Source organism: Hippopotamus amphibius, chromosome 2, assembly GCF_030028045.1.
Source record: "Hippopotamus amphibius kiboko isolate mHipAmp2 chromosome 2, mHipAmp2.hap2, whole genome shotgun sequence".
Lineage (NCBI taxonomy): Eukaryota > Metazoa > Chordata > Mammalia > Artiodactyla > Hippopotamidae > Hippopotamus > Hippopotamus amphibius.
In genome coordinates, this window is record NC_080187.1 from 161,311,124 (window position 1) to 161,324,955 (window position 13,832).

Consider the following 13,832-nt stretch of genomic DNA (forward strand, 5'->3'; position numbering starts at 1 on the left):
TCTTCATAGAGGTAAATCACTGTTCTGGTTTATAATTTCTTAATAATTTTTTTGAAAAATTATTTCATGAATATATAATATACGTTTTTTAAGAGATTGAGAACATGCACTAATTTTTGCCTTACTTTCAAATCCCAGTTCTCCATCTTCTAGCTCTGTACCCTCAGGCAAGTCAATTAAATAGTTTCTTCATGTATAAAATGGGGATAATAACACCTACTTCATGAGGCTGTTGTGAGGATTAAATGAGTTAATGTGTGTAAGGTGTAACTTAGAACAATGCATGTAGGAAGGACTGTACAGTTGGCACTTTGTATCCAAGGTTGGTTGAATCCATGTAAACCTGTGGGTGTGGAGGGCCAACTGTATTCACTGTACTAGGCCATTTTATATAGGAAACTTGAGCATCTGTGGATTTTATTGTCCACAGGGGGGCTCCTGGAACCAGTCCCCAACAGATACAGAAGGACAGGTATATATGATTAGCTGTCATTTGGACTTTTTAATCTTCAGCAAGGTTCAGATGTATTTCTTTAAGTCTTGTTAGAGTCAGTTATGCTTAATTCAAGTGCTGACTTTGATTTCCTCTCAGCAGTTATTTTCTGCTTTGATTTTATGCAATTAGTATTGTTATATGCCCATGTAAGAACTGTATTTAAAGCTTAAAACTTTCAAAAAGTTTTTTGTTTAAATTTAAATTCTCTAAGTACATTATTGATAGAAAAATACCATTCTTTTTTTTTTCTTTTTCAAAGCTCTAGCCCTCTTAGACTTGAATGTTTTTTAGATATTCATATGTGGTAACAAAAGTTTAGGAAAAAACACTTAGTCTGAAATAATGGTTAAATTTCCTAACATATAACGTGAGGACTGAGTTTGGGAAGAAATTCCTAAAAACAGAACTTCACAGTAATTTTTACTGGTTTCTTTAGATAGGAAAAATTATGAAATATCAGTAAAGGGGGACTTCCCTGGCTGTGTATTGTTAAGACTCCACGCTTCTACTTCAGGGGGCACAGATTCAATCCCTGGTCAGGGTTAAGATCCCACATGCCACACAGCATGGCCCAAAAAAAAAAAAAAAAAGGAAATTAAACATTAAAACTAATATTTTTTTTGAAGTTCATATATTTGCTAGTCTCATAACATTAGATTTTAATAAGGTTTTAAGATCTTGATTTTGAATTTGCAGCTAATAAAATAATTCCAACTATAAAATCTTAATAACTTTTATAGAAAAGTTATATAGTCTTTATCCTTTGCTGAGTCTATTAGAATATTTTGTGGAAAGAAACTGGAGTGCATGGTGAATATAATCTCTAGGCAGAGGTTCTTATGACCTGTTATGGGAGATAAACCAAAATACTTAGCATTTGTCAAGATGCATAAATACACATTACTTATCTGCGACAGTAATAAAGAGTATAATACATAAATATAAAGTTTCTGAGGAAATGCCTTATTTTTCATTTAGAAGAATTTCTAAGTGGAGTGCATGAGGAAGAAAGCTAACATCATTTTTTTCAAGTGCTGCATTCTCAACTTAATGGTAAAAAGAAAATTGTTTCAACTTCAGGAGATATTTTATATTTGACCTGTATTGGAAGTTTAAATGTGTGTCTTCAGGAATATAGTGCAATCTTAGTATATTACAAACTTCTCTTGATCTGAATTTAGTATAAGGTGGCTCCTTTTGGACGTCATGCAAAGAAAGTGATATGAGTGAAAAAGCAGAAGGACCAGCCTCTTTTCATCCATTGCATGGATCCTGAGAATGTTTTTAATTACTATCCCTATTTTATAAATGAGAAAACTGGTCTCAGAGTCTGGAGTAAGAAAACCAAAGTTTTAGACCTAGCACCATCAATAAATATATCTGTGACCTTGGACAAGTAACTGTTTTACTCTGGATCTAAATCTTCTCATTTTGATCAGTCATAGTTCTTTTACTTATAATCTTTGCATTACAAGCCTAATGAGTACCAATATCTGATTTTTTGACTCTGTCCTTTTTTCATTATATTTTTCTGGCTTCTGAAAAAATTTTTTTTTTAGTTATTTCTAGGTAACGTTAAAGGCCATGATGGATTCATAGACACAGTATTTTACTTCTAAATTTCTGTTTTGTATATATCGCTACAGTTAAATAGTATTTCACATTGTGATTTTCAGTTTCATAAATATGTTTGAGGGTTTACCATATACTTAACACTTTAGGCAGTAAAAACAATGTAATGACATGGTACACTAAGCCTGATTCTCAAATTTAAGAGAGTGGCTTCATCTCTTTGGGCCTTAGTTTCCTCAGTGAGAGAGTTAAATAATCTGTTATGTCCATTTTGACTCTAAAATCTATAATTCTTTAAAAGGAATATAAGAAGCCATAGGTACAGTTTCTAGGGTTTGATGGTTATTTAATAGAATGGGCACAGTGATAGGCAGAGAATGTTTCTTCCTAGTAGATTAATGGTGCTTGTGTCAGAAATAAAAAAGTACAATTAATTTTTTTTAGCAATGTATTGATTTTATTTGATAGGATGAATAGATTTTAATACTACAATAAAATAAATTAAAACACCTCAGTAGAACAGATAGTTTCCTAACAAAGAGAACTTTAGGAAGAGGGTGGAGATTTGCACATGTAATAACGTGATCAAATAGATAAGCAAGATTTGAAGAAAAGATGATGCCTCTTGCTTGGTAAGGAAGGAAACAGGAATTTATGAGACCCTATAAGATTCTGCAGTGGGATATTTAGATCAGCTTTTTTGTGTTAAGATCTACTTTTTCTACTTGGAACTTAAATAAGTAGGAAAAATTGAATAGCAAGTTTGAATTTCTTGATTTATTGGCACAGCTCTATCTTTAACTGCACTTCCAAATGTTTCATCACCTCACTGTTTCTATGCATGTTAACATATTAAAATGTATTCTGGTAGTTATCTAATTCATTTATACTACATGCTATATTGGCTTGTGCCCATCATTATTTAAAAACAGATTTGTATTTTTAATAGATTGACTTTCATTGAGCTCACAAAAAAATCTCAAAAATTTTTATTTTTAAGCATATGCTTAGGATATGGTTGAAATTAATACTTATTTTTCCTGTTTGTATAGTTCCTACTGTATGTAATTATTCTTTCTTACAGATATTGATGATGCTCAAATACTTCCTCGTCCAACTAGAGTCAGACATTTTTCACAAAGTGAAGACACTGGAAATGAAGTTTTTGGTGCTTTGAGTGAGGAGCAGCCATTGCCTCGAAGTAGCAGCACTTCTGACATCTTGGAACCATTCACTGTTGAACGAGCCAAAGGTGCAGTTCCTGTCATTGACAGTTCATCCCGTCATGCACCAAGCTTGCAGAGTTCCACAGAGGCTTCTTCAATAACTAGATCCACTGAAAGCCACATCACTGATACTCATAGTAGAGAGTCTTCTCTGGAAGTTGGTGATAGCATATATGACCATCTTTGTCACTTAATAGATCCAGTAGAACTTGCAGATTCAGCTTTTGAACAAATCCAGTACATTGACCTTGAAGGAGACGATGATCTTCTTTCCTCCCTGAAAGAATATTTTAAGGAAAATCAGGAAAGTCATAGTAAAAATGAGTTAGATAAAGATGCAGCTTCGCAGGAAGTGATTATTGCAGTAAATAGGGATGAAAGATCATCCCTAGATAAGTTAGACTACATAGGCCAGGAAAGTAAATCAGAAAATACCACCTCTTTTGTTGGGACTCCTGAAAGCGTACAGTTTCAAAAAGAACCAAACTCAGCTGCCTTCATGAGTAATAGTGCACCCAGCCAGTTAGACAGCTTTGTGAGAACAAAAACTTCTGAAAAATGTAAACAACTAAACAATGATAAACAGTCATCGGAGCCTAGTTCAGGTAGCCCTTTTGATAAAGAAAAGAGGAAACATCTGTATAGACAAGCAGCCACAGAATTAGATGCCTGTATAGATATAACACTAGCTGAAAAGGTTAAGGGTGTGCAAATTAATGAGAGAATCACTGTCCCACATGTTTTACATGCCAAGAAAACTACACTAAAAGCACCTGTTAACCGTAGAGTGCCTCATGTTACAAGCACTGGCAAGCTTTCTCCAACTAAAAGGAGCTTGTCTGAAACAGTAACTCATAGAGCCAAAATCATGAAAATTGCTACTAAAAAACGAAATAGTGTTCATGTTACTTTTAGACCATCTACTGAGTCAGTTCAGTTTTATAATCCTCTGGAAAACAAAGAGGCTCCATGGAAGATGAGACTGCGGAAGCTCAGTGGCTTTAGTAGTACCAGCAATAGCAGCATCAGCAGCCCCCACACCAGCTCGAACAGCGTTACAGAGCTAGTAAAACCTGGTGTGTACCGGCCTCTAGATACGGCATCAGTAAGTAGTAAAACAGTTAAGGAATCTGCAGAGATTCCCACCGCCATATTACAAAAAGAAGGAATTGCAAGTAATCAGTTAGGTAGTCGTAGTACTATTAAGTCATCAAGTCAAGAGACAGGACTACAGCAGGGCTCCCTGGGTGGCGTTTATAAAACTGTTGTACATGCTCTTTCGAAGCCGAAGGCAAATGTTTCCCCACAGAGGCAGAACAGAATGCCACCAGAGGCTCCACTGAGGGATCTGTACAGTCATGTAATGGGCTATTTTGGAAGGAAAGCTGCAGGTGAGCACTAACAGTGTGCAGAGCGCAAAAGGAGAAAGACAGCACCAGTTTGGCTTAATGCAACTGAAGCAAGCTATAAGCAATCAAAAAGCTTTGGGATGGTCACTGCTTTCTCTCTGTTTGGTTATGCATGCGCCTTTCCCCAGCTGTATTTTTCCCAGCATAAAATGTTTATTTAAATTACTAATTTCCCTTATAAAGCATTTAGTTAAACCTCTTTGCTGCTGAACAAGATAGAAAAGTGAGAGATACAGGAAAATTTAATGATTTTCCAAAGGCTATCTAAATCAAATATTTTTCTGAGTGTGTATTACATGAACCTTGAAATTAAGTTTACTGAGGAGTTGGAATACTTTCTCCCCTCCCCTCCCCCCCCCAAGCCAATAGTTTACATTTAAAAAGGCCCCAGCTCTATATGATTGGGTTCATTTATTTTTACTGCTGATTTATTTGGTTTTTCTTTTTTTTTTTTTTTTTGGTAGAGAATTACTTTGACATTATATAACATAACGGAAATCAATGTCCTACAACCAACACCAACATTTTTAGTTAACTGTCATTGAAGAGGAAATTATTTCTTAAACCTCAAAGTGGACTTACTTTTCATTTACACCATTTCCAAACAAGTTGTAGGCTTTTTAGTTTTGCATTCATTTGTATAAAACGCAAGTCATATCCTTAAAACACTTATCATTACTCTCTTTTTCTGCAATTTTAGATGTGCATAAAGGTTTCATGATAGCCAATCATGATTTAAATATGGAACCTCTATGGACAGATTACAGAAAGCAATATTATGGTAACTGTTTTATCTTGGTTCAAATTTAAAATAACTTTACAGTTATAGAAAATTAACTTTCAGCAGTAAGGTAGGTTTTGATTTTATTTGTTTAACATGGTTTTGTTAGCATGATTAACAGAACGCTGCATCTTGCACTGAGCCATTAATGCCACTTGAGGGCAGTATTTGACAGCTTAGCAAAGCCTGGCCAAGTAGTATAAAGATAATGATATTTCACAGTGAGTTCCTGACCAGTATATTTTCTTAACTTGAAATGCTTTGTAGTTCATTAGGAATATAAACAGTGTTGATATCCTTTGGTTGCAGAGAAATCACCTATTCAACAGCATAATAGTGAAGTAAATAAATACCTTATTTTCTGTAAGTTAGTTTCCCAAGTTTAAAACTTTCTTGTTAATGTAAATCATAATATAGTCATAAAAAAATGAAAATAACTATTGTGGGTTTTGTTTTTTAAACAGAAAAACCTTTGTGAAAATCAATCTTTTCTTAAAGGAATTAAAATTAGATTTTGTAGTGAATAGAAACAACATTATGTCAAAATCATAGAATTTTAATTCATTAATATCTAAACTTAAATTCAAGGGATATATTCCTTGCTAATATTCTTTGGGGAAAATGGAATTATAAATTATTAAGCCTCCAAATAGAAGCATAGAGGCAGGAAGAAAGAAAAATATACCAGTTTCTTTATAGGCAATATTAACCTAACTCCAACTAGTGCTTATCTATAAGCTTTCTTGCTATTTAAGGTTATACTGAAGATTGACTAACATCTGCTTAGTTAAATAAAGTAAATAGCAATTTACTAATTCTTAAAATTAAATCTAAAAGGAGAGAGATTATTCATAGATGCATGTTTGGCAAATAATTGATACGGCATAGGTAATTTGTTTTGGCTTTTTTTGTTTTAAATTTAGGAAATGTAGTTAAGTCTTTCCTCACTATATGTAGTTATTTATTTATTTTTAGTCAATAAAGAGGACATGAGCACAAAACTGCCCCCTCTTAATAGTGATATTGGCAGCAGCAATGCTAATGTTCCTGATCTGATGGATGAGTTTATAGCAGAACGACTTCGAAGTGGTAATGCCTCAGTAAGTGTTACTTTATTTATTTGATTTTAGAGAGGCGGGTAGAGAAACTAAAAGGTATATACCTATGGACATATATATGTGTATGATATACATATGGAAAATTTTATTCAAATCAGCCTTCACCCCAAATTTAGCCCTTTTTTGAGTTAAGATTTTTAAATTATATTTTAATAATATTTTTTATTCAAAGACGTAAAACGAGCAGGCTTTTAGTTTTGCCTGGGTGAAAGGTTGGGATACCTGTTTGCTCAGCTACTGTGGTATAAGCCACTATCTCCCTAGTTCTTTCTCTGTTTTTCATCTTTGCTCTTAGATGCCTGCTGCCAGCCCTCAGCAGGAAAGATAACAATGGAGGGCTTCTGGCCCAACTCCCACAATTTTGATAGTGTGCTAACATTGGTTACTTAATCATTTCAGATAACTTTGGAATAAATTTTAAAGTTATCTTGAGTATTAGAATTAAGGCAAAATGAAGATAGAAGCAGTTTTATTCCTAATAACACTTGTTAAGGAAAGATACATATATGGGGAATTGCTTTTTTTTAAGGACAGTATTCCGTTTGGATTTCAACTTGTCCTTAGTGAAAGTCTATACCTCCATTACATTTTCTTTTTATTTTTTTACATTTTTTTTTTCCTTGAGTGGGGAAAAAATTATAGAATCATATATAATCATTATAGAATGACATTTTTACCATCATTCTTTCCTCCCTCCATTATCTTTTCCATTTGTTTCTTTTTTCTTTTTTTTTTTTTTTTTGGCCACGCCTCATGACTTGTGGGATCTTAGGTCCTGTACAAGGGGTTGAGAGATCAAACCCGTGCCCCCTGCCCCCCTGCAGTGCAAGCGTGGGATCCTAATCACTGCACCACTAGGGAATTCCCTCTTCCATTTGCCTCTTTTTTTCACAGTTTGAATAGTGTGCTCTTTCTACTATCTTAATATTCACTTCATGGATCCTTTTGAGACTCTAGGGTCTCAGGCCCAGCACCATATGGTACTTGAGTCTTTGCTTTAGGCAGACCAACAGTAGTTCAGGATCCAGCTCCATACAGTTACATAGACTCTTCAGTTAGTGTTTCTTCCCTCCTACTTCATGCCCTAAATTTCAACACTTATTGTGATGATTGTCTTGGAAATTAAAGATTTCAGATGCTTAATGAGAATTAAAAAATTTTTTTTTCTTGGTCCTTTGCGAAAACCTGGAGAGGTGGGATGGGGAGGGTGGGAGGGAGGCTCAAGGGGGAGGAGATATGGGTATATATGTATACATATAGCTGATTCACTTTATTGTACAGCAGAAACTAGCACAACACTGTAAAGAAATTATACTCCAATAAAGATGTATTAAAAAAATAAAAATACATTTCATCCTTAAAAAAATTTTTTTTTAATGGTAAATGTTTCTTAAATCTTTAGACTATGACAAGAAGAGGAAGTAGTCCAGGTAGCCTCGAAATTCCCAAAGACCTCCCTGATATTCTAAACAAGCAGAACCAGATGCGCCCCATTGATGACCCAGGTGTGCCCTCAGAATGGACTTCTCCTGCCAGTGCAGGAAGCAGTGATCTTATCAGCTCAGATAGTCATTCTGATTCTTTCAGCGCTTTCCAGTATGATGGCCGAAAATTTGACAGCAAGTATCTTTTCTCTCTGTTTGAGCAATATGGTTTTCTGTTGATTTGTTTTCTGTTCGAGACTGACTTGTGGATTATATAACCGTCACCTTCCTCACTAACATTACTTAGGGGTTCCCACATATTGTATTTTGATTTCATTTTCAGTGAAACTCCAAAAGAACTTATAGGGAATCACTTCAAGTTGAGACCACTTTATTTTGCATTAAAAAAACAAAAACACTGTTCTTTCATAAAGCAAATTATATTTTAAGACCAGAAACATAGAAAGGAAAAAAATTAGGGTGGACTTGGTGTTAGAATAAAGAACAGCATGGTTATGAGTTGGAGTGTTTCATGCAGTCATATTTGGGGACCACTACCTAGTTATGGTCAGTGCTTCAGTATGTTCAGTACAGTTATGTTCAATGCTACAGTACCCAGAACCTTACTTGAATAATTGCTCATGTTAAAATGACATCAGTGATATTATTTGGTGCTATGTTGCTACTACATAGTTTTTCTGCTGTCATTCTGTATTACCCTTAGCAGTCAGTGAAGGGTACCAAAATTTAAAAGAAGAAAGTCAAAATCTTGAGAACCAAGTTTGCCAAGAGCTGGCAGATGCATTGGAGAATTATGTGTCTTGCCCTCATGGATTATATACTACTCTGATTTCGGATTGGAAATATGATACAAGAGAAAAATGACTTTTACCACATATGTGTCATTTTTATTATACAAGGGTGAGTCAAAAATTATCCACACTCCAGTTATAGTAAAATTTCTGTTGGCTGCATGTTTTATCAGTGCTTTCTGGTAAAGGCTACTGTTTCCCTGGTCACTGCTGTGCAGGTGTGAACATGTTACATCAGTTCATTTGTAACTGCTATGTGAGCAAAAATGGATACCCCACTTGTGATTTGCACGAGAGAAGAGCAGCGTGCAGTGATTCATTTTTTATTTGTGGTCTGAGGGTGTACCTGGTGCCATTATTTATCGAATACTCTGTGCACAGTATGGAGAAAGTGTTTTGTCATGAAGAAGTGTGTGTGAATGGATAGAGAAATTCAAGGAAGGTCGCATAAGTGTTAGCCATCGAGAAGGAGCCGGATTCACTTCTGATGAAGACAGCAGTACATTTCGTGGCTCGCAGCTCAGTCTAAAACATTTTTTAACGAGGGAATATGAAAGCTTGTTGGCAGATGGACAAAGTGTATTGAAAAGCAAGGATATTATGTTGAAAAGTGATGTATTTGTCTTTTCTAAAAGTTAATTAAAATAAATTCTACAGCCAGAGTGCAGATAATTTTTGACTCACCCTCATATATGTATCTCTCTCTTCTAGAGGTTATAAAACTTGAAAAGCACTTAAGTATATTTGCAGCTGTCAGAAAACATTGATAAGAATAGTGATGATATATTGTCTGTCTCTGTCCTTTTATCATTATTTTTGTTAATAATAGGCTATGAGGATCTTTAAAAATGTGTTTCTAATTATAAACTTCAAAGTGTTAACATTATTTATACTTGCCTGAGTGGTATATAAATAGAATAGATTTAAGGGGAATGTTCATGTTTATTTTGATGAAGTAGCTGTGTCTCTTTTGTAAATATTTTTGTCTTGTAATTAGAACTTCTATACACTAGCCCTTCTTCTTCCTATAGATTTTGGCTTTGGAACTGATACTGGCAATGCACCCTCTGCTGATGTGGATTCAGGTTCTGGCCATTATCAGAGTGCTGAAGAGCAAGAAGTGGCTAGTCTAACCACACTTCACATCGATTCGGAAACAAGCAGTCTTAATCAACAAGCTTTTTGTACTGAAGTTGCAACGGTTACTGGTAAAGTTACTGAAGGGAATGTATTCCTTAAATGCATTTTTTTAAGCCACCAAAGAACCTTTTCAGACTTCTATTTGATAGATAATAAAATTTGATAATAATGGAGGGGAAAAAACATTAATAAGAGTTTCTTGACCTGGAGTCCACATGGATAAGCTTCAGGGAACTCTATGAACTGCTAATATCATATGCAAAATTTTATATATATTTGCACCATAGCATTTCTTGCAGTGATTTTTAAATAAATAACCAAAAAAAAGTTGAAGTACTGCACTTTACTTTTTTCATTGATTTTCAGAGTTAGCCTGGATTTTTGTAGATTTCTTGGTAAAATATTTATTATTGGAAGCATAAATCACACTGCCTAAAAGAAGGTCTTTTTGTCAATATACTAATATTCTGTGATTATACAGTAAATTATGCTTTTCAATGACTTTTTATGGGTGGTCAAGCCTGACGATAACATGACAAGTGGGGTCAAAGAAATTGAGTCATGAAAGCCAGGGTCATATTATTCCAAGAGCAGTGCAGTGACCAGAGGGAACCTGAGCAGCCTGTGGCCCACACTTCAAGAGTTCCACTGTACTACCCAAATTCGTTCTGGTTCCCACTATCATTTGATGCCCCTTTGACGGATGATGGATGAAATATCAATAGGGTGATTTTTGCATCCTGTGGTAGGCTGGAACTTGAAAGACTGGAGCAGTGATATCTGCATGTTTGAATTAGGCACATTTCTTCAGCTCAATCAAACTGATAAAGTTTGGCCAGAGAAATACTCAGTAGGCAGGAACCCATCCTCTGTTTTCACATCCTGCTTCTTTTCCACATCTTTTCTGTCAGAGAATAAATAAGAACTTTAGCCTGCCCATTGCAGAATGAGGGCTGAGTGGAAGACAGGAGCCAGTTGGGTTGGATCCACAGTTAGATTGTTACAGAATTTAAATTAGTACTCAAAGAGAAATACTAGAGAAAATTCTTATTTTACAATAAACACCATTTACTATAGTTGTTCTTAAACATAATTTAGATGAAAAGATACTCAGCATTACTAGTAATCAAGGAATATAAATAAAATCCATGAGATACCACTATACACATAATAAATCAGCTCAAGTTAAAAACACTGTGACAGTACCAGTGTTGAAGAGAGTGGAGCAACTGGAAATATCATACGTTACTAATGGGAATGCAGAATGGTGGGGCCACTCTGCAAAAATACAGCAGTATCTTTTAAAATTAAATGTACATTTAGCATATTACCATTCCTAGGTATTTAATTCAGACATTTGAATGTGAAAGTTCATAACAGCATTATTCAGAGTAGCTAAATTGAAAACAGTCCAAATATCCATTAACCAGTGAATGAATAATCAAATTGTAATGTATTCATTCTCTTATTCAGTATTCATTGAAATAGTACTCAGCAATAAAAAAGAATTAAAAGCTAATATATGGAAAACCATAGCTGACTATTAAAAGTATGCTTTTAAATGAAAGATGTCAAAGCTAGCACATAGCAATGAGCAAGTTTCTCTTCTCCTGAATTGCCTCAAGCCTGAAATAGAGTAGCAGTGGATACCAGAGTTTCTATAGCTGAACCAGGAAAGGGAGTAGACATTCTTGCTCTCACTGATGGCCCCTATTAACTGGTATTCCAGTTCTTATTCCATAGTGGTCCCATGGTAGACATGAAATGAAACTGCTAGATGTGAAATCTTGTACAGTATTATGATTTTATTGATCTCTCTGGCCCATTTATAACCTGTTTTATCTTTTGATGTTTTCACTTTGTGTTTTACTGGGCTTTTAAGCATTACATCTTAGGTAAAGGGTATTGAATATACTCTTTATGGTAATTTTATGAAATTATATTTACAGGTTCAGAAAGTGCCTCTCCGGTCCATTCAGCTCTGGGATCCAGGTCACAGACACCTTCTCCTTCCACACTGAATATAGATCACATGGAACAGAAGGATCTACAGCTCGATGAGAAGCTCCACCACTCTGTTCTTCAGACGCCAGATGACCTAGGCAATATTTGGAAATTAGATCTTTGCCATTTTTTCCTTTTGGGGAATTTAGTGTAGGAGATCTGAAATAAGGCATCTTAAATTTTATTATCTAGTTTATATGTTATGTACATTTTATTATAAATCTTTTGGACTTTTCTGTCTTTGGGAAATTAATTACTATAACATTTTTTTCTTGCCCTTAAAGAAAGATATTTACGTTTGGATTTTCATTCTTTGATATTTTATTATAGTTGATTACAGTCCTGGTATTAGCAGTTGCATTGTGTTACTCATTTATGATACCAGTTCCTAAAGCAGGAAATACATAATTTGGCATCATTATTCTTACATCTGAAGAATATGCTGAGTGAAAGTAGGCAGTCCAAATGAAGTATTTTTATGTTTAAGTAAATGTTTAAAAGTGACTAGGAAACCTTAGAAACTGCAAGTTAATAAAAAGTTATTTTTGCCTAAGTCCTACATGATATAACAAGCATCAGGATAAAAAGTCATTTTGCAAATATGCCAGAAACTTTGGTCAGGAACACAATTAATAAGATATTTATAATGAATAATATAAAATACCGGTTTTCGTTGGTAATAATGCAGCACGTTTACTCTCTGGTCAAAGGGAGAAGTTTAAAACCATGTGACTTACCATATGACTTCTACCCACTCCTCCCCCCCTTTTTTAAGGTACTCATTCTCTTAATATGCAATTACCTTGCAGATACATAGCCCTAATTTTCTGGTTTGTACATTATTTCTGACCTTTTCTTTCCTTCTCTTAGCCTGCAGTTTTGGGGGGTTTTTTGGTTTTTACTTTCAGTTTTTTCCCCAACATTTGGGAAAATTTTCAAACTGATGGAGAAGTTGCAAGACTAGTAAAGTGAATACCCATAAATCTTTCAGATAAATTCACCAGTAATTATTTTACTACTTTATCTTTCTCTACTACTACTACTACCACACACACACACACACACACACACACACACGCGCGCATGAAAATGACCCCATGTTACCTGCCCTTTTTTTTTTCCTCCTGAGCCATTTAAGAGTGAATTGCAAGTATGAGACCCTTTACACCTAAACACTTCAGCAAGTATGTCCTAAGAATAAGTATACATTTCCTGCATAACCATAGTATAAGGGCCACATTCAGGATATTTAACATTGATACATCAGTGCAATTTTAGTCTATAGTCATTTATCCTCACTTGTTCCAGTAATATCCTTCATAGTTACAAATTGGTTGATTTATCACTATATTATGAAGGTTCTGTAGAATAGGGAGATGTAAACAGTGATGGTTAACCCTGTAGTGCTTTTTTAAAATTTTATTTTGGTGAATTTACACCAGAAGCCTATTTTTATCATTGTTTAGTAACTTTTTAATAATATACTAAGTTATTGTACACTTTACATGCAAAGAGAAAAAAGTTAAACATTGAGTAAAGGAGGTACGTATACTACGTATGACTTTGTAAGTTATCAATACATTGAGACATTATCAAGCAGGAAAATCTTTACTGACTTTCTAATGATTTTGCCGTTCCATTGTGTACATTGCATAGAATAATGGCTTTTTTTTTTTAAGCTGGAGGAGATCTATAATGATAACTACCTAAATCATCTATTCTACAGATGAGGAACTACAGCCTTAGGGAGGTTATTAAGTAATTTGTACAATATGACATAATTAGTGAGAGAAATGAGACTAGGACCCTGGGTTACCTATATGTCTTACATATTATCATGCCAATATTAA

General features: G+C 34.5%; 1 protein-coding gene across 8 annotated transcripts in view; it reads left to right on the top strand.

Annotated features, from left to right (window-relative positions):
• RALGAPA1 (Ral GTPase activating protein catalytic subunit alpha 1) overlaps positions 1–13,832 on the top strand; it is a 219,804-nt gene that overhangs the window by 107,773 nt on the left and 98,199 nt on the right. For 5 of the 8 annotated variants that reach the window (XR_009051229.1, XM_057720818.1, XM_057720815.1 and 2 more), the window contains 5 exons: positions 3,153–4,685; positions 6,460–6,584; positions 8,005–8,221; positions 9,870–10,046; positions 11,928–12,080. Coding sequence is in view for 7 of the 8 variants with exons in the window: in XM_057720818.1 (XP_057576801.1) it covers positions 3,153–4,685; positions 6,460–6,584; positions 8,005–8,221; positions 9,870–10,046; positions 11,928–12,080 (2,205 nt within the window). In the remaining variant the exon portion in view is untranslated. The remainder of the gene's footprint in view (positions 1–3,152; positions 4,686–6,459; positions 6,585–8,004; positions 8,222–9,869; positions 10,047–11,927; positions 12,081–13,832) is intronic. The other 3 variants (XM_057720822.1, XM_057720820.1, XM_057720816.1) reach the window with 2 other exon arrangements.